This window comes from Jaculus jaculus, chromosome 3 (assembly GCF_020740685.1).
Source record: "Jaculus jaculus isolate mJacJac1 chromosome 3, mJacJac1.mat.Y.cur, whole genome shotgun sequence".
In the NCBI taxonomy this organism is placed as follows: Eukaryota; Metazoa; Chordata; class Mammalia; order Rodentia; family Dipodidae; genus Jaculus; species Jaculus jaculus.
In genome coordinates this window covers 171,767,068-171,793,708 of record NC_059104.1, presented here as the reverse complement: position 1 = coordinate 171,793,708, position 26,641 = coordinate 171,767,068, and the positions used below count along the sequence as shown (strand labels likewise).

At 39.3% G+C, this 26,641-nt stretch overlaps 2 protein-coding genes across 2 annotated transcripts; both read left to right on the top strand.

Moving 5' to 3' along the window:
* The first annotated feature begins 2,556 nt into the window (after window positions 1-2,556).
* On the top strand, window positions 2,557-3,531 carry LOC101600589 (olfactory receptor 51S1). The gene has a single exon (XM_004650968.2). The coding sequence runs from the start codon at window positions 2,557-2,559 to the stop codon at window positions 3,529-3,531; it is 975 nt and encodes a 324-aa protein (XP_004651025.2).
* Window positions 3,532-12,526: 8,995 nt separating this feature from the next.
* LOC101594318 (olfactory receptor 52R1) lies at window positions 12,527-13,483 on the top strand. The gene has a single exon (XM_004650746.2). It carries the CDS (start codon window positions 12,527-12,529, stop codon window positions 13,481-13,483), a length of 957 nt encoding a protein of 318 aa, XP_004650803.2.
* Window positions 13,484-26,641: the final 13,158 nt, after the last annotated feature.

Genomic DNA, 26,641 nt, shown 5'->3' with positions numbered 1-26,641 from the left:
AGAAGATTTAGGTTAGACTTGATCTTACCCTCTCCAGTGTCTTGTGGTTCAGGTGTTTCCTGTAAGGGCCTGGTGAAGGTTCAGCCATTTGGTCTGCCTTTCTTTCCCCTGGGTTTGCAGTGCAGCTAGGCGGTCACCATCTTGACCGGAAGTCCAAATCTTCAGTTTTTAAACAGCTTGATCAGTTTCTGGCATATTTCTTCTTTGTTAATAGATGCTATACTTTACCACTCAAACTGTATGAGACCTATAGTTTTTCTTTTGTGGAAACACTTTTAATTAGTAAATGACTTTCTTTCTGCATTTATTCAGCCTAATTTGTGTCTTCTCTGTTTTATCTAAGTTGCCTAACCTGTTTGCATATAGCTATGTTAGCAAATAGGTATATGCATAGTAATTTTTGTTCAATAATATTTTCAGTTGAGAGTATTATCTCACATTTGACTTTAATAATTTGTACTTCCCCTTTATTTTTTGTTTAAGTCAACCTAAATATTTTTAAACTTTTGCTGCTATTTAATCACTTCACCTCTATTGACCTTATTGAAGCTTTTTTTCTATCAAATTTTGGATAATACTGCATTTTTGTTTATTTTTATTTATTTATTTGACAGAGTGAGAGAATGGGCATGCTAGGATCTCCAATCACTACAAATGAACTCCAGATGAATGTGCCACCTTGTGCATTTGGCTTACATGGGTCCTGGGGAATCAAGCCTCCAACCAGGGTCCTTAGGCTTCACAGGCAAGCGCTGAACCACTAAGCCATCTCTCCAGCCCAATAGTGCATGTTTTTTAGATTTAGTTTTATTAATTTGAAAATCTACTATATGAACAAAATTTTCATCATTTGGGTTGTATAATTGATAAATAAGAATTTCATGCTGTATATCTAATGTATACAATATGCTTTTTGCATGTGTACATGTATTCTTATATGTGTGTGGGGGCATGTAAGTATGTCTGTGTGCATGCATGTGGAGGCCGGAGGTCAACATTTTTTGTCTTCCTCGGTCACTCTCCACTTTATTCTTTGAGACAGGCTCTCACACTGAACCCAGAGCTCACTGGTTTAGCTAGACTAGCTAGAGTTTGCCTCTGCAGTGCTGGGGTTACAGGTGAACACCATCATGTTTGGTTTTGGTGTTGGTAATAGGGATCTAAACTCAAGTCTTCACGATTACATAACAAACACTCTACCTCCTGTGCCACCTCCCCTGCCCCACTGGGTGATATTTTGGATATGAATATGTATTGTGAGATGATCAGCATAATCAAATGAATGAATGAACACGTCTATGACCTTACATAGGTATCCAATATACATATAGCATGGTGACAATGCTTAAGATCTACTTTCCCAGAAAATTTCAAGTGCAAATAATATCATTATTATTATTAACTGTACTCGTCATGGTATATGTTATTTCTCTCTGGCCAACAGCTTGAGGATCACAAACTCTGCATGGTAAAACATTGCCCATCCTGTCTGATCTTCATCAAGACAGCCATGCTAACTGACGATCCTCAAGCCAAAGGAGTTCCTCCAGAAAACTGGAACCCAGCCACTGGCTTTGCCCATCAGTCCACAGTTTTTTTGTTTTTTATTTATTTTTATTTTATTTTGTTGTTGTTGTCATTTTTCGAGGTAGGCTGGAGGTGTGGGGTGACGAGAACAGCTTTAGACACAAATGCCATGAACTTGACTGTCATTTCCCACAGCTCAGTGATTATAGTTATGCCATTATTGGTTGGCTTGCAGAGTGCTGAAATGGTTGGCATCTACAGTTTGCCCACTTTACAGCTGCTTTGGGGAGGAATAGACTTATCAGTCTTATTCATTCATCCAAAAAATGATTTTTTAAATTCCTCTTCTTTTTTACTGGATTAAGATATTTCTTTTTTTTTTTTTTTTTTTTTTTTTTTTTTTGGTCTTTTCGAGATAGGGTCTCAGTCTAGCCCAGGCTGACCTGGAATTCACTATGTAATCTCAGGGTGGCCTCGAACTCATGGCAATCCTCCTACCTCTGCCTCCCGAGTATTTCTTATTTTTATATTGATTTTTCAGTTTGAAAACTATTGTGCCTCATATAAAATTATTAACTCTTTATTGCAGAGCTTATACTCTTAAACTTTTCTAAGTAATTGCTTAGGGCCTTATTAAGGCATCACAGAAGACGGTCAGTCTGCTGGTGAGAGAAAAAGAAGTAAAGATGGAGTACAGCTCTTCTCGGGTGTATACCAAATGAGGGAGTTAGATTATGGAAAACTACAGAAGAGTGTCAGGGTCAAAGGAGCGCAGTAAAAAGCGCGTGACGAGAGAACTCTGGGAACACGGGCTCGAAAGGCTCCAAGACAAGGAATAGACAGACGTGCAGGGACACCTGGAATGTGTCTGTGCTCCGAGGGTAACACGCGGGTCAGAACCCCGCACGGAGGGAGACGGGAGAGCCAGGCTGCTATAGGGAACCCAGTGCAATGATTTCATGTAAATAACAAGTCAATGTTTCTAATGACTTTTCAGGTTCCAGAGTTGAAAGTGTGACCCGCGTAGCCATGCCAGCGCTTTCGGCTCAGGCAGCGGTCAACAGCAGCAGCACTTCAATGGCTCCCACCTTCCTGCTGGTGGGCCTGCCTGGCCTGGAGGCTACACCATCGTGGTGGGCGATTCCTCTCGTCGCCATCTACCTTTGCTCTGCCCTCGGCAACGGTACAATCCTCTGGATAATCGCCCTGGAGCCCACCCTCCACCGCCCAATGTACTTCTTTCTCTTCCTGCTAAGCGTGTCCGACATGGGCTTGGCCACAGCGCTGATGCCCAGCCTGCTGGGCCTGGCCTTTGCCAACGCTCACGCCGTCCCTGCCTCGGCCTGTCTCCTCCAGATGTTCTTTGTCCACGTCTTCTCCGTCATGGAGTCCTCCGTCTTGCTCGCCATGGCCTTCGATCGGGCCCTGGCCATCTGCAGCCCTCTCCGCTACCCAGCGCTCCTCACCCACGGAGTCACCTGCAAGATCGGCCTGGCCATCGCTTTTCGAAGCCTGGGTCTCCACCTGCCCCTGCCCTTCCTCCTGGCCCACATGTCCTACTGCCGCCCCCAGGTCCTGACCCACTCGTACTGCCTGCACCCAGATATGGCTCGCCTCGCCTGCCCGGGCGCACCGAGCGCCGTCTACAGCCTCGGCGTGGTTCTGTCGGCCATGGCAGTAGACCCTCTGCTCATTTTCTTCTCCTACGGCCTGATTGTCCGGGTGTTGCAGGGTGTGGGCTCCGGTGAGGACCGCTGGAAGGCTGCTCAGACCTGCGCTGCCCACCTCTCCGCCGTCCTTCTCTTCTACACGCCCATGGTTCTGCTGGCGCTCCTCAACCGGTTCAAGCTGCCCATCCCTCGGCCTGCGCGCACCCTCCTCTCCTACGTCCACTTTCTGCTCCCTCCGCTGCTGAACCCGGTTCTCTACAGCGTCAAGATGAGGGAGGTGAGGGGAAAGATACTAAAGAGGGCGCTGCCCAGGAAAGTGGGCTGCGCTCAGTGAGGGAGCTGCCCCTCTGCCCTTGGAGGTAGAATGTTCTCGGGTTCAAAGGCCTCCCTGACCGAGAGGGAAATGCGGCACAGCATGGCAAGGTGGCTCAGGTCCTCACCTCCCTAGGCATGAGTGCAGCTGCCCATGTGTGTGCCCATGTATGCAGAAGAAAAACTCCAAAGCCTCGGAGAGAGGAAGGGACCCCGCCCACGATGTCACTACCTGTCAAGGGCATTAGAACCCAGTGGTTTCTGTCTTGTCCCAACCAGCCAGGTGGGGTGGTGTTAATCCCTTCATTAGAAGGTGGAGGAGTTGAACAGCTAATGTGACAGAAAGCAGTCATCATGCCCAGTTGGATGGAGCACCTTCCTCCTAATGTTCTACCATGGGAAGTATTGTCACTGGCCCTCGGGGATGAGCGGAAAAAGGAGGGTGTGCTGAGACTCTTTCTTGCTCTCCACACCAAGAAGAGGCCATCTGACTCATCAACCTGGACAAAGGGCAACTGGATACTTTTCATCCTTTAGTTTTCAACATGCTAAATGAATTTTCTGAATAGATGCTTATCTGTGGTTAAAATGTTATGTAATTCAAAAACAAATTAAATCACCTTAAATTCCAACATCTAAACAATCATTATCAAGGAATTGTAAAGTTTTTTTTAATTTTATTTATTTAAGAGAGACAGAGAGAGAAATAGGCTGGGAGAGAGAGAGAGAGAAAAGGAGAAGGCACACCAGGGCCTCCAGCTACCGCAAATGAACTCCAGATGTGTGTGCCCTCTTGTGCATCTGGCTTACATGGGTCCTGGCGAATCGAACCTGGGTCTTTTGGCTTTGTAGGCAAGTGCCTTAACCACTAAGCCATCTCTCCAGCCCCATTATTAAGTTTTTAATGAACATTAGTAACGATGTGTTGATTGCTGCACATGGTGGTGTACGCCTGCCATCCTAGTACCCAGGAATCTCAAGCAGCTGGAATGAGTTCAAGGCCATCCTGAGCCACCTTGTGAGTCTAAGGCCTTTTTGAGCCTCAGAGCACATCTCATTCTCTCTCTCCCCCCTCCTCTCACCTTCACCTCTTTCTTCCTCCCTTTGTATGCACGTGCATGTATATATGTGTGTGTATTCAATGTCTTTCCTAAGTGGAATTTTATACACTGAGTACAGAATCATCAGTCTTAACTCTCCCTGAGCAGTACTATGGTGCATCCAAAGTCACAGTGGGTGCACCAAGCTTACTTGTATAATGACTTTGAGCTTCGATGCACAAGTTGCTCTGTTCAATGTGGTCCTCAATGCACTTAGTAGTGTTAACGAGGGAAGTATGTGCAGAGACTTCAACGTGGCTTTTCAGTGAGGTTTAGCCTATGGGAACTACTCCCCAGGAGCTCCTCCTCTTCAGCCTGCTTTCCAGAATAAGAGCCATGGTGAAGGCCTGAGCAAAGTCCACAGCCTGGGGAATCAACCCTGTCAACTGTGCCCAGAGCAAGAAGAGTTCTGGACCCACAATGACCGCTGAGCAGTACAGTAAGGATTGTTGGTGTGGTGGTGGGGAGCAAAGTAAACTAAGTGTCACTGCAGTTTCATTTGGTAAACATGCTTAATTTACTGATTTTACATTATTATAATTACTAATACACACATATAAAGATTTCATCTTGTTTACAACACAATTGTTGAATAATATTCTACATTTATTTGTCAGTTTTCTAAGAGTGGAAATCCTTCCAACTCAACTTTGTATTGTAATTTAGTCACAAATCCATGACACTTGATAGTGTAGATGGATTATCTTTTATTCAACTGTTTCCTATTAATGAGTACTAAAATTCTGTGTGTTTATGACACTCCAAACAATGCTTCAATAAAAATCCCTGTGCAACTGCCTATGTGTACTTAAGCTAATGTTTCTCTAAGGTGAATATCTGAAACATTGTTACTAGCTCTAAAAGAACATAAATTTTTAAATTTTACAATTATGACCCTTTCACAAAAGACTATATGAATTCAAATTTTATATCTAGAAAAGAGTGCTTTCTAGGATGGAGAGATTGCTTAGTGGTTAAGGCATTTGCCTACAAAGTCAAAGGATCCCTGTTCAACTCTCCAGGACCCACATAAGCCAGATGCATTAGGGAGCACATGCATCTGGAGTTCGTTTGCAATGGCTGGAGGCCCTGGGGCACCCATTCTCTCCCTCTCTCTTTCTCTCCCTCTCTCTCTCTCTCTCTCTCTCTCTCTCTCCCCCCCCCCCTCAAGCAAATAAATAAAAATAAGTTTATAAAAGAAAAGAATTCTTCCTTTCTTACATATTAGTATTTTTAAATTCTCATCAATTTTGAGAGAACTATCTCATTTTATTTCATTTTAAATTCCCCTAATAATGAAAAAGAATATCTATCATGTGTATGATTATTTTGTCTCCTAGTCCATGAAGAGTCTTTTAAAAAATAACTTTCATCCATTTTCTTGGTGTTTAATGTTTTAAATATAAATTTTGTGAATTATCTTTTTATGTTATTCACATTCTGATATTGATTTTGAGCCTTTTTGAATAACCAACTCATAGGCAAATATAGGTCATTTTATATAATCAAGTTTTATTCTTATAATTCCTTTGTATTTTTTTGTGTGTAGTGAGGGACAGTGATGTCATGAATGTCAACTGCAATGGAAAAATAGCTGCTAAGGTCCTTTATCTGAGTGTCCTAGAAGTCATGCACTAAAAGAATGATATTTTATACAAAGAAATTCAAAAATAAAAAAGTCATTTCAGTATTCTCAACAATCTTTTCTCCCACTTTCACTACCCTTGTAATCTAATAATCACAGGATGATGTAGCTTCAAGTTTATAGTAACTAGCTGCTGGATTTACAATAATAACTATGGTGGTTTGAATGAATAACTCCCAATTGATTCAGAAGTTTATTAAAAGCTTGTAATTTGGATCTCCAGCCACCTGGCTGACGCACTTGTCACTGGGGGTGGGTACTAATGTCCAGACCTAAGGTATGAGGCTAAATTTGGATAAATTTGAAATTCCAGTCTAAAGATATACAAAGTAATTGAACTTTGCCTAGAGTTCCTAAAGTGTGCTTGCTTGTTTGATTTTTGGTGGTGGCCTCTCTCTCTCCTTGGTCCTGTGAAAGGAGGCCAACTTTTTCTGCCATTATGGAACTTCCCCTGAATCTGTAAGCTTCAATAAATCTTTTCTTCATCCAATAAGCTGTATCTGGTCTATAGGTTCATCCCAGAGTTGTGAAGCTATCTGTTATAGAATTAGTACCAGGAGTGGGGTATAGTTGTGGATGAGATGAATCTGACATTGTAAATTTTGGTCTTTGGGTCATTACTTTTGGAGGAATGGACATGGACTTGGTACTTGCAACTGAAGACACCTTCTGGAGTGGCAAGCCAAGAGTTTTGGGCTATTCTTGTGAGAGTTTGAAAATGCTAAGTGCAGAGAGAATTGTATTTGGAGGCTTCACTTAAGAACTTTCTACCAGGAAAGAAAGAGGGCAGAAAACTTTGTGGGAACTAGGCTACTGGCATAAGGGCTTGCAGCATTCTACCACCCATGTCCAAAGAGGCTGGCCAAGGTCAATTTTGTAATGCACTGGTGTGCTTGGCTAAAGAGATGGAATTGAGAGGTCTAAGATTTAATGTTGGAAAAATTCAAGCAAGTTTAAACTTACTGGTACAGAGACTGGTTGCTGAAGCTGATATTATCAAACACTGTAGCAATCTTAAGGAAGATGTCCCAGCTGCTTTACATTAAAACAATGGAAAGAATGCCTGAGAAAATTCCCACCCCCAGAAAGACTGAATGCTAGGAATACAAACTCTTTTAAAATGAGATAACTGTAAGAAAGAAACCTGCTCCTCAAAGTCACTGGTTTATTTCATGTCCAAATTAAAAAATATGGCTTTCTCCTGCACACCTGGTATTATTTTTGATAACATGAAAAATGCATGGAGGGGGTAAAGTGTACATGGTTCCAGTAGCCACTGCTGAGACATGGCAAGAGGTAGGGCATGATGACACTGATAGGCTGGCAATGCCATTGGAAGATGGACTGTGATTTGCATGGAATTTTGGAGTGGAGAAGAGTCAGAAGGTGAGGAAACACAGTCCTACCCCTCCATGTCACATTCTCCTTAGAAACTAAATTTGCAACAATCCATGATATAGGAATGGGAAAAGACTTCCTGAACAATCTAAAAATGGGGTGGGAGAAAAGATGACCTTCTGTTTTCATCATATTGACTGTGTGCTTAAGAGAAATAGCAAAAAATAATTTTCCACCAAAGACAAACACAAATTTCATTATATAATGTCAGATTAATCTACAGACTTATTTAATCCTGAATACTTTCTATGAACCTGGATTCTTCAATGACATACTTTGATAACATTTTCAGATTTTGCATTATTCTTTTACTTTAAAATGTAAAAATGTATACTGGTTTTTATATTTTGTGAGACATATGCCTGGTATTATAGGCATGAGACACCATTCCTTTTGTTTTTAAAAGCTGTGTTCTTACTTTCCTCTCACAGTTTTTTTTTATATAAAGTAATTTTTTGTTTACTTTTATTATTTGAGAGCAACAGAAAGAGAAAGAGAGAGAGAGAGAGAGAAAATGGGCTTGCCAGGGCTCCCAGCCATTGCAAACGAACTCCAGAAGTGTGCACCTCCTTGTGCATCTGGCTAACGTAGGTCCTGGGGAATCAAGCCTCGAACTGGGGTCCTTAGGCTTCACAGGCAAGCGCTTAACCACTAAGCCATCTCTCTCCAGCCCTCCTCTCACAGTTTTAAAAGTTCAGTATATGCTGATAACAATAAATAAGGTAAAACCACAAGGGCCCACATAAAAGTCATGGGAAAGAGTGTCTGTGTAGGATTTCACTGTTCCTGTAAAGTGAAGAGGTCCTTCTATCTTCAGAAAGTTGAAAAATGATTATGATAGAAACTCCATCAGAATTGTTTTTCTTCTCAGGATGCTCACCAACCCAGAAGGAGGAAGGTCATACAACCACACATTCCCCAGCATATGCTAAAGCACCAGTATATTTTCTGGCACACATGCATTTCATATACATACTCATGTATGTGCACTACTGTGCCATCTCACACCATCAGTGTGGAGCTAGACACATGTGATTGCAAAGCACATGCATTCAGTGACCATTAATTCAGGAATTAATGGTATCACACTAATAATGTAGCAATGAAGCAAATAACTATTCATACATCTACATATAAACAGTATACTTGAGCACTGAAATTCACCTCCTTACACCATATTTATTCACACACTTCACATTGACAGATTAACAAAACAATGTAGGTAAGCGTGGCTCACACTCAGGTAATCACAGTGCATCTGCCTGAATTCAAATCCTCCGCCTTTACATTCATGTGTACTGAGAAGAGAGGAAAGTGAGGGGTTAATATTCTCGAACTTCAGTACCCAATCTCAGAGAAAGCCAATAACAATATGAGACAGTAAGACTTAGGAAGGGACAGAGAATTAACTCTCAAGGGGAAGAAAATGCCAGCATAATTATTCAAATAGGCCCTCATCTAAGGTCTCTGCCAAAAACTGAAACATGATGGCTTATTAGAACTGCTTGTATTCATGTTCATCTGGGTCAATAAAAGAGAAGTCTTCAGGGTGAGGAATTCCTGTGCCATGGGCTCCTGCGTCCTTCCTAGAGAGCAGTGGGACTCACAGTGTCTCATAAGAAACTGGCAGGCAGGACAATGCATGCGCATCCCAGCGAGCTCGAGTTCCACATCCAAGAGCACTGACTATCCCTGTGATGGGGAAAGAGAATGAAGATTTCCTCTGTGCCCTCCAGAGAGACCTGCGAAGGTAGGAGGACTGCCCCCCACCCCAGGCATCCTGGAGGACACTGCACTGAGTCCTAGTGCACTCCATTACGTAGCTCTACAACTCAGCTGTAGATACTCTAAAGTGAGAAAATAGTCTAAGTTTCCCTCAGGCTGTTGTTTAGCGAGATCTTATTTTGTATTTTACATTTCTTTTAAGGTTCAAAAAAATTGCTAGTTATGGATGCAAATAATCCACCATGTTGGTTGGTAGAACAGTGAAGATTGAATATTGCCAGTAGATACTATAGCTACATTGAATTCCAAATCAATATTAAAAGCTGATCCCTACCCAGTTTGAGGACATAGTTCTTTTTTATTATTGTTGTTGTTTGTTTGTTTTTGGTTTTTCAAGGTAGGATCTCTCTCTGGCCCAGGCTGACCTGGGATTCACTATATAATTTCAGGGTGACCTTGAACTCTTGGCAATCCTCCTACCTCTGCCTCTAGAGTGCTGGGATTAAAGGCATGCAGCACCAAGCCCGGCTGAGGATATAGTTCTTATAAGTAAATTTTCTCAAACAAATTCAACACACACATTTTATAAGTTGGAGTTTCTTTGGGGGGACAAGAAAAGAGAATCAGACACTTAAAATATGATTATCCTGGATATAATGCTCCCAAAACATATGACTCAATTTCATCTTTCAATATGTGCTGTGATCACAATAACAGTCTGTGAAAGATAGAATAAAAGAGCATATTTAATAGTGACTTAGAGGGAACATAGAGCATGGTAATTTTGCATTAAAAAGTCCATAAAAATGTTCTCTTAGAGAAAACAGCACATGCCCAGCAAAGCCTAAGGCTTAGTCCAGAGATCTCAACCCACTAAAGAATCAGTGGTCCTGGGTGCAAACACACATGGATCTCTAATTACAGTATACATTTGTGTAAGCCCCTTCATATCAGCCTTTTAACAGTGTGGTGCAATATCTGCTTGCCTGGAAGAGGGCTCGTGGGAGATTATCCCATTCCTTTATTACCAGGTAAGGCAGTGGTGTGAGCTATCAGGAGCTCTGGCTATGTGGTGGTTTACTAAAGATAGAGATGTGAACATAGATAAGTCTTTTGATGACTCTACATTCTGTTCTTCTCATGGTAAGTTGAGGGAGCTGAGGCATGGCATGAATTAGAAGAAATAATTATAACTGTGCATAATTCATGATCATATAAAAGTTGGCAATCCATTCTACAGCCCACTGAAGATCAACATTCACAGTGAGAAGTGGTACTTCTAGCCAGTCCCTTGCCCTCAGCCTGTACAGGGATGAGGATGGTCTCTGTGTTTTCCTGACTGGCTATGAGACTCAGTGGCTGAGGATCAAAGAACTAAAATGGCATATAAGGAGCCAGAGCCAGGTATGGAGGAAGCCTGCCTCAAACAGGTCATTTAAGGCTGAGAAGATCAGACCAGAGAAAAGAAGACAATGTGCAAATCCCTATTCCAGATGCTAAGTGTTGGGGAATTCACGCTGTGCCCTTTTATCACTATTTGCTTTGAGCAAACTTACAGCCATTATCTATATAGGACAGCAAAGTTTTCAACTTAGAATGTGAAATCTGGGCTACATTTCTCTCAAACTATTATAAATATGCAGAAATCAAAACAATGTTTGGCATATTTAGTATCCTTTATAGATGCTAGACATATTTGCTATCTTTTTTCATTTTTAAATAATTTTTATATATTTATTTATTTGATATAGAGAGAAAGAGGCAAGTAGAGAATGGGTGTGCCATAAACACTAACCACTGCAAATTCCAGATATATGCATCTGTCTTTATGTGGGCATTAGAGAATCAAACCCCAATCCTTAGGCTTTGCAGGCTGAGCCATCTCTCCAGGCCCACCTTTGGTATCTTTAAAAGCTAATTTTGGAAAAATTTTGCTTGGAAAAATGAAATATGTGTTAGTTCCTATAGCTGACTTGTTCATTGGTATTAGATATTTTGAATCTTTTTTTTTTGACTAAGGTTTGCAAACCAAGACTCAGTACAGCAAGACTAAGTAGAGAAAAACTGAGGAACAAAAACCAAGGGAGAGTCTCTGAACAATTCATGCTGAGGAAGACTGCCTTCCTCAGTGGAAGTCAAGTAAACTTGAGATCCATGTACATCAAGCACAGACAGAAAAGGGGGGGGCTCTTAAGTTATACTGGCACAGGACAACCTCTACAATGAGAAAGAAACACCAACTGTTCTGTGTTTGGCTCAAAGTAGGATAAAGTGAGCTCTGTTGGGACATTTAAGACATGTTTAGCCATTCTATTTGTTATTCCCTTGGGAAGGTACATTAAACTCCTACTTTGTACTAGGCTTGGATGTGATAGGGACAAAAAAAAATATTTCAAAACTAACTTCATGTAAAATTTGTCCTATGTGACATCTTACATCCTGAAGACCAGTACTGAATTCCAAATGAAGTCCTCCTGGAAGACACTGACACATTTGCCCACATGCATTCGCTACAGCTATTTCTACACCACAAAGGCTGTGCCAGTCAGCTGGTCAGCTGTAATACAGTGTCACTGCTTACAAAAAGGGAAGTAGCTGTGAGCTGAGCTTTCGAGGAAGAAATCTGCTTACTTCTAATCTAGGAGGATGCACACACTGCAGTACCACATGTAACTACAGAAGGGCAACTTGTCAGTCAGTCCTAAACCCTCTTGAGAACTCTCCTTAATTTAAAGCTAATTTAACATAATTAAAGAGATATGGTCCTTTAAACTCTGCTGCCTTCCTGCCCCAAAGTATTACTAATAGAGTAATGGAAAGGACATGGGCAAGACTGAGTTACTCATAAAAAAATAGACAAAACTAAAATTACTTTCAAAACATTTCTGGTAGTATAATTTACTGCCATGAAAAAAAAATACCAGTTTTATAAAACTTAGTCCCTGGTTGGATGATCAGTGTGAATAATAGAAATGAGTTGTATTTTTCTATGCTGCAATGTATAAATTATAAAAGTAGAAATTATTTTGGTTTAACAAAAAACTCAATTGAATCATTCGAAAGATTTAAAACTAATAAATATCCCTTTGACTGTTACCATCTGCAGAAAATAGATTACCTTCTCTAGAAAAAAAAAACAACAACATAGTATGCATCCACCCACGCTGGCTACAGGGAACAACTCTTCTCATCCGGTGCTCTTCATCTTGCTTGGAATCCCAGCCTTGGAGAAGTACCACTTTTGGATCGCCTTTCCATTTCTTGTCATGTATGCTGTAGCCGTAGCTGGAAACATCACCATCTTGCATATAATCCGAACGGACCACAGCCTGCACGAGCCCATGTACCTCTTCCTGGCGATGCTGGCTGTCACAGATCTGGTCCTTTCCTCCTCCACCCAGCCTAAAATGCTGGCCATACTCTGGTTTCATGCTCATGAGATCGAGTATCATGCCTGCCTCATCCAGGTCTTCTTCATCCACACCTTTTCATCTGTGGAGTCCGGGGTGCTCATGACTATGGCCTTGGACCGCTATGTGGCCATCTGCTTCCCCCTCCGACACTCCAGTATCCTGACCACCTCTGTAGTGATCAAACTGGGGGCAGCTGTGATGGTGAGAGGATTGGTGTTGGTAAGCCCCTTCTGCTTCATGATCTCCGGCATGCCCTTCTGCCCCAACAATGTCATTCCCCAGTCGTACTGCGAGCACATGGCTGTGCTCAAGTTGGTGTGTGCTGACACCAGAGTCAACCGTGGGTATGGACTCTTTGCGGCCTTCTCTGTAGTTGGATTTGATGTAATTGTCATCAGTGTATCCTATGTGATGATCTTGAGAGCGGTGTTGCAGCTGCCATCAGGTGAAGCCCGCTTCAAAGCATTTGGTACATGTGCTTCCCATGTCTGTGTTATCTTGGCTTTCTATATCCCAGCCCTCTTCACTTTTCTCACCCATCGCTTTGGGCATCACGTCCCCCAACTTGTACACATCATGTTTGCTAATTTCTATCTTCTTGTTCCTCCCATGCTCAACCCCATCATCTATGGAGTTGGAACCAGGCAGATCAGGGACAGGGTGATTCATGGATGTTGTGGGAAAGACCCTTGAGCCAAGAATCACATTATCACCAATATTCCTATGCTGTTGACCTAGAAAACAAACTTTCCAGCACCTTTATCTATCACCAAAATGTCATCTCTGTGATAGGCTACCTCATAGTTGGCACTGTCCAGAAAAAGCAGAAAAATTCAGAATACCCAGAGCAGGTATTCTGAAAAGTGTGATATAGTTTAGATTCTGTTGATCTATGTTATCAAAAGAAGAAAATATTTTTATTTACTTATACAATAAATATTTTTTAATAATATCATATTCTATAGTTTAGTAAGGTAGTAATTTATGGGAATGTGTCTGTGCAAGTGTGTATACCTATTTGTATGTGTGAGTATATGTGCATGTGAATGTGTACATGTGTGTACTTTGTATGGAACAAGAGATCAATGCCAGTACCTTCTAATTTTGCTTTCCTAGCATGATCAATGATCCTCTGTCCCATATCCCCATTACTGAGACTACATAGGAGCACCATCAAGCATTCACATGAGTGCTAGAGATGGAAACTCAGTTCTCCTGCTTGCAAAGAAAGCACTTTATCCACTGAGACACTCCCTCAGCCCAAGGTAGTAGTCAATACACTGTGTAAAAGGATCACAGAAATTTGCACCAACCAGTTAAAATATATGCATTTACACTCTTGAATTCACAGCACCTGTGATTTCCTGCACAAGTTTAAGTCTGTCAGGATTTCATTATGGATTGGAAAGGAGTTCATAAAAACCCATACCTCACAGAGTAGTTAATAGTTGCTGGGAGACTAGGAATCATGTCTATATATATATATAAAATCTCCATCCTCCCCCATCTGGAAATATCTCTATAAAAATATAATTTTTTAGGGCTGGGGCGATGGCTTGGCGGTTAAAGCGATTGCCTGTGAAGCCTAAGGACCCCGGTTCGAGGCTCGGTTCCCCAGGTCCCACGTTAGCCAGATGCACAGGGGGGCGCACGCGTCTGGAGTTCGTTTGCAGAGGCTGGAAGCCCTGGCGTGCCCATTCTCTCTCTCTCCCTCTATCCGTCTTTCTCTCTGTGCCTGTCGCTCTCAAATAAATAAATAAATAAATAAATAAAAAATAAAAAAAAAAAAATTTTTAAAAAACTGTGTAAAACATATATGTAAGTCATTATTTATAATAATAAAATAAAAATTACTTCAAATACTAAAATCAGGTAAATCAATGCACAAGTCCATATTGTGTGCCACTTAACCACAATATTCACAGCATATAAAGATGTGAAAAATAAAGATAAAACTTTACGTAAAAAAGAAAGAGGATTGTAGAGATGGCTTAGCAATTAAGGTACTTGCCTGTGCAGACTGAGGATTGATATTCAACTGTCCAGGTCCCACATAAGTAAAACACACAGTAAGGCAAGCACACGAGGTCGCACATGGGCACAAGGGGACTCCCGTGTCTGGGACTCAGTTGCAGTGGCTCTAGGTCCTGGCATGCCAGTTCTCTCTCTCTTTCTCCTCTCCTTCTCTTTCATTTAAAAAAAAAAAAAGGCCAGCCTGTTGGCCTTGCCTCAAAAAATAATAATAATAAAGAAAATAAAGAAAGAAAAAAACAACTGAAGAAATACAAATGACCACTTAGTATTTTAAAATATGTTCAACATCTTTAGCCAGCAATGAAATGCAAATTGAAACTACTTTGCAGTTCCATCATACTCCAGTCAAAAAGGATATCATCAAGAAATCTAGTAACAGCAAATGCTGGGGAGGATGTGGGAAAAGAGGAACCCTTATCCCCTGCTGGAGGGAATGTAAACTGGTACTACCAGTGTGGAAAACAGTGTGGATGTTTCTGACACAGCTGAAAGTAGGCCTACCATATGACCCAGCTACAGCACTCCTGTGCATGTATCCTGAAGACTACACTTTGCCACAGGGATACATGCTCACCAATATCTAAACTGCTCTATTCACAATAGTTGGGAAATAGGTGGATCTGGAAAAGATTATCTAAGTGAGGTAACCTGGGATCAGAAAGACAAATGCTGCGTAGTTCTCTCACAAATATGGATCCTAACTTCCAATGTTTAGATTTCTGAGTAGTTGTAATAGTCACCAGTAGAGACCAGGAAGCTAGAACAGATAAGATAATGAGGTAGCAGATAAATAAGTAGAAGAGGGGCATATCGGGGGTGAAATGGTCTAAGTATGGTCAGGAGGGATAATTGAAGGAAAAGAGTGAGTAGAAGGTGATTAATAAAATTAATGAGGCTATAAATGAGCAATATGAAAACCCACTTTGTTATTACCAAATTAAACATATATACATGTTAAGAGAGAGAAATTGAGCAAAAGCACCTTGTGGGGTTATAAATTCTGTGCCCAGAAGGCACAGGTTATTGCAAAAAAATTCAGTGCCAGGGTTGGGATACCTCCTACTGAATTGTTGGTCATTAAGGTCCCTGAGCTCCTCTAAACAATACAGGCTATTGTCAAAGCTCTTGGTTGCCCACCAGAATTAGATAGTAAGACCCTATTGCTGAAGATACCACATGGTATGGGCGTAGGACACTGAGAAATCAAGCTAGAATTGTATTGGACGACTCCTCCCTGTTGACTAAAGGTCATAGTGCTGGAAGGTGCTATACAGTCTGCTGGGGGTGAAAAGCCACCAGTAGCCTTAGCCAGCAATGGAACCAAGCTCCACAACTGGCTACCCAGACAAAATACAACCACTAGTTCAATGGTGGAACATCTGATATGTGGGCATCAAATCATTCTCTAATTCAATTGGAGGCCTGCTACATGAGAGACAATTCATGCCTGATACTGAAAACCTACTTAAAAGCCCATGTCTGGGAGGGTCACAGACCTTAGTGGGGGAGTTACTACTGTTGTTTGGATATGTGATTGCATTATGTCCACCAAATGGCCCTCTAAATTAGTACTGCTCCTAATGTTGCTTTGTAAAGTCTCTTCAGATGTCAATTACTGCCGGGAAGACTCAAACCTCATCAAAGCATTGAGAAGAAGAGACAGTTTAGTGTTCAACACTTAATGAAACATCTCTGTCACACCCTCCAATATATATATATATATATATATATATATATATATATATATATATATATATATATATATATTGCAGAAGATGTGATGAAGAGAGTGTTAATAGCCAAACGGGTAAAAGGACTTTGGAATGATGACGTAAAGGGGTCATTGCAATCACAATCTCACAGTGGTTGTTGTTATCTGCAAAGAACCTGTATAATAATGGGCCCAAAAGATTGTCATGGATGATAGAGGAGGCCACAAAAAGAAAAAACAGCCAGGCATGGTGGCGCACGCCTTTAATCCCAGCATTTAGGAGGCAGAGGTAGGAAGATCACCATGGGTTTGAGGCTACCCAGAGACTACATTGTGAATTCCAGGATATAGCCTGGGCCTGAGTGAAACCCTACCTTGAAAAACCAAAAAGAGAGAGAGAGAGAAAAAAAATAGACAAAAGATATCAATATAGGAGAGGGAATAGTAAGAAAATGTAGAAGTTGAATGGAGGGGAGTGGGGAACAAAAGACTTTGGCTGGGAGGGGAATGTGTATATATTTTTAATAAAGTTTTTAATCTTTTTAAAAAAGAAAAAATGAGGCTGCAGGGATGACTTAGCAGTTAAGGCATTTGCCTGCAAAGCCAGAGGACTCAGGTTCAATTCCCTAGGACCCACATTAGCCAGATACACAAGGGAACATATGCATCTAGAGTTCATTTTCAGTGGCTGGAGGCCCTGGAGCACCCATTCTCTCCCTCCCATTCTCTTTCTCTCTCCCCACCCCCTTCTCTATTAAATTCATTCATTAATTAATTAAAATAAAAGAATTGCCCATATATTTGATGCCCTTTCCAAGAAAGAATACACATGTAGAGACAAGGACCTGAGAAACAATTGTTAATAATAGCCACATTGAGCCAGGCATGGTGGCGCACACCTTTAATCCTAGCACTCAGGAGGCAGAGGTAGGAGGTTCACCATGAGTTTGAGGCCAGCTTGAGATTGCATAGTGAATTCCAGGTCAGCCCAGGCCACAGTGAGACCCTACCTCAAAAAAAAAAAATAATAATAATAATAATAGCCACATTGAAGTATGTGGTGTTTTCATTTCCTTTTCACTCTTCTAAAATACCTTGTTTTATTCTCAAATTATTTTAATTGGGGACGGACATGAGGCTCAGTGAATAAAGCAATTTCTGCATAAACATGAGTTCCTGGGCTCTGATCCCAAGTACCCATGTAAAACGTAGCACAAGTGAATTATCAGTAATGTTAGCATGAGCAGTGCTGTGGTGAACATTGGGTTGCAGGTATCTCATCAACATAGTAGCTGTGTTATCTTTGAAAATAGAGTCAGAAGTAAGACAATGGAACCACATAGGATTATTATAGTTAGTTTTTAGAAGAACCACCATATAATTTTCTATAAATGCTGCATTTCATGGATTTTATTTCCCTTTATACAACAGTGTACATGTTGTACATTGTATACTGCACAAAGGGTATAATTTTCCATAATAATGAGCACCTCAAATGAAAGAGAGATGTAAATAGGTGGTTTGGGCTAGTTTCAGTGGAGTGTTAGAATGCACTTGGGAAATGATAATTGCCACACCTGGTTGGAGACCCATAGATCCTTTGGTACCAAGTGTGTATTACATGCTGGCATCTTTATAGAGGGTTCTCAGAGACACCGGTGCACATACAAACCACTAACACGCATACATGGCCTGTCAGCAATGGAAAGTGGAGTTCTGCCTCTGGTTATGAGATATTAAAACCAGGTAAGGTACTGAGACACCAAAGGCCAAGCCCGCAAGAGACAGACTGCTGAGTTCTACCTAGAGGGGCAGGACAGAGCAGAGAAAAAAGAATGGGAGTGGAGAGACAGGTGGTTATACCATGTAAACTGCAGAGCAGAGATGAAATAGTAGAAATACTGGGAAGAGGAGGTAAAGGAATAGGCTTAACGCTGAAAGTGATAGGAGTTAAGTGATATCAGCAAGAAGTTTGCAGAGAAATATTTCTTCCCAGCAGAAAACGTCAAAGCCAAACATGGCAAGGAAACAAGACAGAAATGTCGTGAGTCCAGGCACGCCTAAATGTAATATTCATCATGTATTTTAGTTCTGCTTCACTTAGTTTTGAAATTAGGGTTTGTATCACAATTCATTAGGAAGTAAGTTCTTTAAATCTTTTATTTTGACTTCAGTTTTAGTGTTTTCTTTAATGCCAATTCCTCCATATTCTGACTTTCTTTATGTTTTTTCTTAATACTAGCCATTTAGTTTTAGATTAATGTACTTCATAAATCTTTCATTGATGGATCAGCAGTTAAGGCAATTGCCTGCAAAGCCTAACAATGTGGGTTTGGTTCCCTAGTACCCACGTAAAGCCAGATACACAAAGGTACACATGCATCTGGAGTTCACTTGCAGCAGCTGAAGACCTTGGCAGGCCCATTCTCTCCCCCCCTCCTCTCTCTCCTTGCTAATAAATAAATACTACTAAAATATCTTGACATTGTTGACCATCATGGGTATAACTAGAAATATTCAGGTTGGGAATAATTTTAAATTCAGGGTTTATATAAGATATGGCCAAAGGTAGAAATGAGATACCAAGTCCCTACCTTTTATCAATGGAGGAGCAAAGATATATATCTTTATCTTTATTTCTTTGCAAAGCCTGAATATTCATGCATCCCAATATAAATACAATGAGTAAAACTTCTGGATACATAAGTCTATATTTAATGCTATGGTTTCCAGTGTCTAAGTTCTTTATCATCAACAAAACATAATGTAGCTATCACAAATGAATGGGATACCATCTCAATATACTGGATTTATTTGAAAGAGGCTGATATCTGGCTTCATATTTTAGGATTTTCCCAAATGATACTAAATGTCCAGTCACAATCTATAAGTGTTAAGCTTTGCTTTATTGATAACGTACCTTTTTTGATAATTTAACAAGAAAAAAACTTACAAAGCATATGCTTTACTTTTTAATATTTGTTTTTATTTATGAGAGAGAGAAAGAGAGGGAGAATGGGCACACTAGGGCCTCCAGCCACTGAAAACAAACTCCAGACCATACACTACCATGTGCATCTGACTTATGTGGGCTTTGGAGACTTGAACCTAGGTCCTGAGGCTTTGCTGGCAGGTGCCTTAACTGCTAACCCACCTCTCCGGCCCAGATGTAATATACCCTTTTGATAATAAGTATGTGTCAAAAGAAGCTCATGTGTTTTGATGCTTGCTTTATCACTAAAATGTGCGAATGATGAGTTGGTAGGGGACATTTTCTTATATTTTCTAAAAAGTGTTTAAACCACTGTATTTATTAACTTCTAATTCCTCTACTGTAACATTCAATACTGTAAATCAGGTCATTTTTAATATTTGATCTTCCATCTGTTTGTGTCCAGGTTCACTTTGTCACCTTTGTTCTAATTTCCAAAATATTTTCAAATCATCTGTTTCTAGATCATTTTATATATTCAGAGTATCACTTTATTAGATATATAATCATGCTTCAGTCTGGCCTTCCAATGTTCATATCTTTCCAGTAAGTAATCTTCCATTCACTGCAGTGTTCCATGTCAATAATTTACTAATGTTTTTAATTTAATCTTTAAAAACTTGTATGTATTTTTCTTTATGTGTTTCAATATTATTGTAGAATTTGTATATATGTGGGTATTTGTGTGCCACAAAAACTTACATATATTCCAAGTACAAGGATCTACAAAATGAATGTTAAAAGTAATGCCTTATTAAAGATATTAGCTAATTGGTCAAACCTCATAATCAGTTCTTTCTTTTTCTAGTGACAATGAATCTTTATCATCACTCAAAATTATTTTTGAAGAGGCTCTTATTTTCTCAGACATAAGCTTTTATTCATTGTTATTACTATAAATTTATATATCAAAGGACAAGTCCACCATTTGGGTTTCTCAATGTGACACTGGATATGTTTGCACATTTGCAATAGTTGTAGTAGAATCTGTCACTGCCAATTATTGTTATTGATTAATAATGCTTTGAACTTATGGGCTGGTTAATAGCGCAATTAACATCTATTCACAGTAGAAGATTCATGTCCTGTCATCAGGCAGAAATATTAGGGATGAAGAGAATTATTTATTTATTTAGTACACATTACTAAAGCTTCCTTGGATGTAAAACAAACTGTTTTGATATATGGATACATTTTATAGTTTTATGGCTATTGTTAGTAAAGCCATATTCCACAAGCTATTTAGTTAGTAGTGAATGTTTAGAATGTGAACAACTACTAATTGGTGATATTGATCTTTTTTTAATTTTTATTAACATTTTCCATGATTATAAAATATATCCCATGGTAATTCCCTCCCTCCCCACCCCCACACTTTCCCATTTGAAATTCCATTCTCCATCATATTACCTCCCCATTACAATCATTGTAATTACATATATACAATATCAACCTATTAAGTATCCTCCTCCCTTCCTTTCTCTACCCTTTATGTCTCCTTCTTAACTTACTGGCCTCTGCTACTACGTATTTTCATTCTCACGCAGAAGCCCAGTCATCTGTAGCTAGGATCCACATATGAGAGAGAACATGTGGCGCTTGGATTTCTGGGCCTGGGTTACCTCACTTAGTATAATACTTTCCAGGTCCATCCATTTTTCTGCAAATTTCATAACTTCATTTTGCTTTACCGCTGAGTAGAACTCCATTGTATAAACGTGCCACATCTTCATTATCCACTCATCTGTTGAGAGACATCTAGGCTGGTTCCATTTCCCAGCTATTATAAATTGAGCACCAATAAACATGGTTGAGCACATACTTCTAAGGAAAGGAGATGAGTCCTTTGGATATATGCCTAGGAGTGCTATAGCTGGGTCATATGGTAGATCAATCTCTAGCTGTTTTAGGAACCTCCACACTGATTTCCACAATGGCTGGACCAGATTGCATTCCTACCAGCAGTGCAGAAGCGTTCCTTTTTTTCCACATCCCCGCCAACATTTATGATCATTTGTTTTCATGATGGTGGCCAATCTGACAGGAGTGAGATGGAATCTCAATGTAGTTTTAATCTGCATTTCCCTGATGACTAGTGACGTAGAACATTTTTTTAGATGCTTATATGCCATTCATATTTCTTCCTTTGAGAACTCTCTATTTAGCTCCATAGCCCATATTTTGATTGGCTTGTTTGATTCCTTATTATTTAACTGTTTGAGTTTTTTGTATATCCTAGATATTAATCCTCTATCAGATATATAGCTGGCGAAGATTTTTTCCCATTCTGTAGATTGCCTCTTTGCTTTTTTCACTGTGTCCTTTGCAGTGCAAAATCTTTGTAATTTCATTAGGTCCCAGTGGTTAATCTGTGGTTTTATTGCCTGAGCAATTGGGGTTGTATTCAGAAAGTCTTTGCCAAGACCAATATGTTGAAGGGTTTCCCCTACTTTTTCCTCTAGCAGTTTCAGAGTTTCCGGTCTGATGTTAAGGTCTTTAATCCATTGGGACTTAATTCTTGTGTATGGCGAGAGAGAAGAATCTATTTTCATCTTTCTGCAGATATATATCCAGTTTTCAAAACACCATTTGCTGAAGAGGCTGTCTCTTCTCCAATGAGTATTTTTGGCTATATTTGGCTATTTATGACAAGCCTACAGCCAACATATTACTAAACATATTACTAAATGGGGAAAAACTGGAAGCTTTTCCACTAAAATCAGGAACAAGACAAGGGTGTCCACTGTCCCCACTTTTATTTAATATAGTTTTGGAAGTCTTAGCCATAGCAATAAGGCAAGAGACACACATAAAAGGGATACAAATTGGAAAGGAAGAAATCAAGTTATCATTATTTGCAGATGACATGATTCTATACATAAAGGACCCTAAAGACTCTACTAGCAAGCTGTTAGAGCTGATCAAAACCTACAGCAATGTAGCAGGATACAAAATAAATACACAGAAATCAGTAGCCTTCGTATATGCTAACAACAAACACACAGAGGATGAAATCAGAGAATCACTCCCATTCACAATTGCATCAAAAAAAAATAAAGTACCTTGGAATAAACCTAACCAAGGAAGTAAAGAATCTATACAATGAGAACTTTAAAACACTCAAGCGAGAAATTGCAGAAGACACTAGAAAGTGGAGAAACATCCCTTGTTCCTGGATTGGAAGAATCAATATTGTGCAAATGGCAATCTTACCTAAAGCAATCTACACATTTAATGCAATCCCTATCAAAATTCCAAAGGCTTGGAATGGAAATAGAAAAAACAATCCAAAAATTCATTTGGAATCACAAAAAATCTCGAATATCTAAAATAATACTGAGAAACAAAAAAGAGGCTGGTGGTATCACCATACCTGATTTTAACCTATACTACAGAGCCATAGTAACAAAAACAGCATGGTACTGGCACAAAAACAGACATGTAGATCAGTGGAACAGAATAGAGGACCCAGATGTAAGCCCAAGTAGCTATAGCCACCTGATATTCGATATTGATCTTTTATGTGGTTCTTTGGCTACTTGTGCTTTCAAAAGTTTACAGTTGACATTTATTCAGGTAAAATACCGAGTAAAACCTAATGGTATTTTTGTGTCAGTTTTCTATAGTAACACAGTCTGTAGTATCAAAATGCATTCTTTTTAAAAAGAGTTGTGTCTGACTTGGAGATGTTGTTGCTAGTCTTATGTCTACCAAAGTGGTTAGGTAAATACCTCTCCATCAGTTCCTGTGCTCTGGACTTGTGTTTCACAATCTTGGAATCAGAAGTATTTTAGATTGGACATTTATTTTATTGTGAAACGCTCTCTGGTAAGCTTTAAGATGCTTTGCGGCATTCTTGACCTCTACTTAGACGCCTATAATGCTTTTTCCTTCATTAAAACTGTCATAAGTGTTTCCAGGTTAGCCAGATCTCCACCTCTCTCTGTGTATCTCTCTCTTTCTTCCCTTTTTCTCTTCTTCACTCTCCCTCTCCTTCTCTCTATCAGTTTACTAGAACTCATACAAGTTAAAATAAATGATATTAATTCATTTGTGTAGATTTTCATGTCATAACCATTTTTCTCCCCTGCTTATTATTCCCCATGATAAATCAATGATAGATGTTTCATGTGAAATTATCTGCTTCATACATGTTGTGAAATGAAATGTTATACTCATGTATACTATTCCATTATATTTAAAGGTATATGTCTCTAGCTTATTTCTGTAACTCTGCTTGTATATCATCTTAGGTTTCATTCTTAAATTGTCTCTGGATAACTATTTAGAAAATTCAGTTATATTTTAAATAAACTTAAATAGTCAACTTTGATTTTATTGTAAACTAATTCATTTTCACCTTTTATTGTTATTAATTTCTCATGTTGATGTTTAAGAATATCATATTTTCTTATACTTAGAAGTAAGTAATATTTCCATCCTTGTTTTAATATAAATATAATTTCTTTTGGCTATTACTTACAGTTAAATGCTGGTATGAAGTTTTATTACTGTTATTTACCTTAAAAGTCTGTTTTTCTCAATTATACAATTTTTGGCCTATATAAGAAACTATTAATTGGAAGTTGTTGGTTTAGATACATATCAATATTTCAGTGTTATTGGGGCTGGAAAGATTGCTTAGTTGTTAAGGTGCTTGCTTGCCTAAGGACACAGGTTAGATTCCCACGTAAGCCAGATGCACATACTGGCACATGCATCTGGAGTTCGTTTGCAGTAGCTAGAGGCCCTGGTGTGCCCATTCTCTATCTACGTCTTTCTCTCCCTCTGTCACTCAAATAAATAAATTTATTAGTTTAAAAATATTTCAATATTATTATCTTAAGGGAAATAGCATGCCATAATTAGTTGTTGGTTAAATAGTCCAGGTTATAGTGTATTAACGTGTCAGAGGTTTGTTATTTTGTATTAAGCTAACGCTGAAGTGAACCAAAAAACTTTTATAGTTGGAATAGGAAAGCTTGGGTAACTGACTGGAAATGTGTAGGTTAAAGAAATGAAAGAGAGACTACTGGGTGACTTCCATAAACTGGATCATTTCTGTGATAACTATAAGCTTTATACAAAATATACATGATTATGGAAGGTATAGAAGGATGTGACAAATTTTGTATTGAACACTGTAATATTGACAATCTATACAGACATGCCTAAAAGCCTCATAGGTTACCTGGAATTACATTTGACAGGTAGATATATCAAAGGTATTGTTTTAGCCACAGCATGGCTCTAGAAAGCACACATCTGAAAAATGTCTGTTAGAAATGTTGAAAAAGGCTAGGGCACTCCTCAGTTTTACTGAGTGAAAGGCATCAGGGTCAGATACGAAGATTCCATGCATTCTGTTGCCTAACTGCTTAAATTGAGACAAATTAATCAACTTAAACATCACTTTATCCATATAGATGATGATGATAGATAGATAGATTATAGATAGATAGATAGATAGATAGATAGATAGATAGATAGATAGACAGAAATTTTATTGACTTCCTTGAGTAACTATGGTGATGAACTTCGAGCATGGATCTGAATATGATGGCACTTATCATATTTGTATATTCATGAAATTCTGCATATTATTCTTCTCTGAGTTTTAGTAGCAATCTGTGACAGTTTATCAAAATGTGGTCCTTACTATATTGTGTTTAAAAATAGGGTCAATTTGAGGTTGGGGAAATGGCTTAGCAGTTAAAGGACTTGCTTGCAATGCTTGATGGCTGGGGTTGAATTCCCAGTATCCATATGAAGCCAAAAGCACAATATGGTGTGTGTGTCTGGAGTTCATTTGCAATGGCAGGAGGCCCTGGCATACACATACTCACTTTCTGTCTGTTCTCTCTCTCTCTCTCTCTCTCTCTCTCCCAATATATATGAAATTTTAAAATATAAGGCAAATTTTATTTTCCCATCCTGCCTCCCTTCCATCCTCCTTCCTATCTTCTCTCTCTTCCATATCTCAATCTCTTCTACATCTCTTTCTCAATTAAAACTTGTCTTGCAGGGCTGGAGAGATGGCTTAGCGGTTAAGCTCTTGCCTGTGAAGCCTAAGGACCCCAGTTCGAGGCTCGGTTCCCCAGGTCCCACGTTAGCCAGATGCACAAGGGGGTGCACGTGTCTGGAGTTCGTTTGCAGAGGCTGGAAGCCCTGGCACGCCCACTCTCTCTCTCTTCCTCTATCTGTCTTTCTCTCTGTGTCTGTCGCTCTCAAATAAACAAATAAAAATACTTAAAAAAAAGAAAAAAAATATTTAAAAAAACTTGTCTTGCAGGTATTTTTTGATGCTTTTCTCAAGATTTAGACAGTGATTTTTAACAGTAACCTTGCAATTACTTAATGATTTAATTCCTGAGCCATGACTTCCTCACCTGCAAAATGTACATACCATTATCTAACTCCTAGAATTATTAAACACATAAAATCATGACCATAACACATATAAAGTGTCAAGAGTAGAAAGCATTCTCAACAAATGGTACTGATATCAATGTTTCTGAATTACTCTATCATATATATGTATATAAACATGGACAGCTCAGATATATTTATTCTTCTTAGTATTTCCAAGGCACACAGTTTCAAAAAAAAGATTTTATTTGTTCAATGCTAGAATTAAACATTTATTTTCAAAATTGCTTGAAACTAGACTTCTTCCAATATTACTTGGGTATTTAATGAAAACTTTTGAGAGTAGGTGGGATTTTCTTATGATATTTGCCACCAATAAGAAAGGGCAGGCTAACTCCACAATGCAAGACCCATATACCTCAACAAGAAGGGGCCAAGGGGAGGGGATAGAGACTAACAATGGTACCAACTTGACTGTATTCACCAAGTACAAAACTAATTAATAAAAATTAATTAATTTAAAAATCAATCAAAAAAAAGGAAGGGCAGGCTTAGTTTAAGAAGATTTGATGTGAAACAAATCAAGCAATTTTCTCAATAAATGTCAAACAAAAGATTCAAAGAGAAGCTTGTATCTCTAGTAAATTAAGAAATACTAAATTTCAGGCTGGAGAGATGGCTTAATGGTTAAGGCATTTCCCTGCAAAGCCAAAGGATCCCAGTTTGATTCCCCAGGACCCACTTA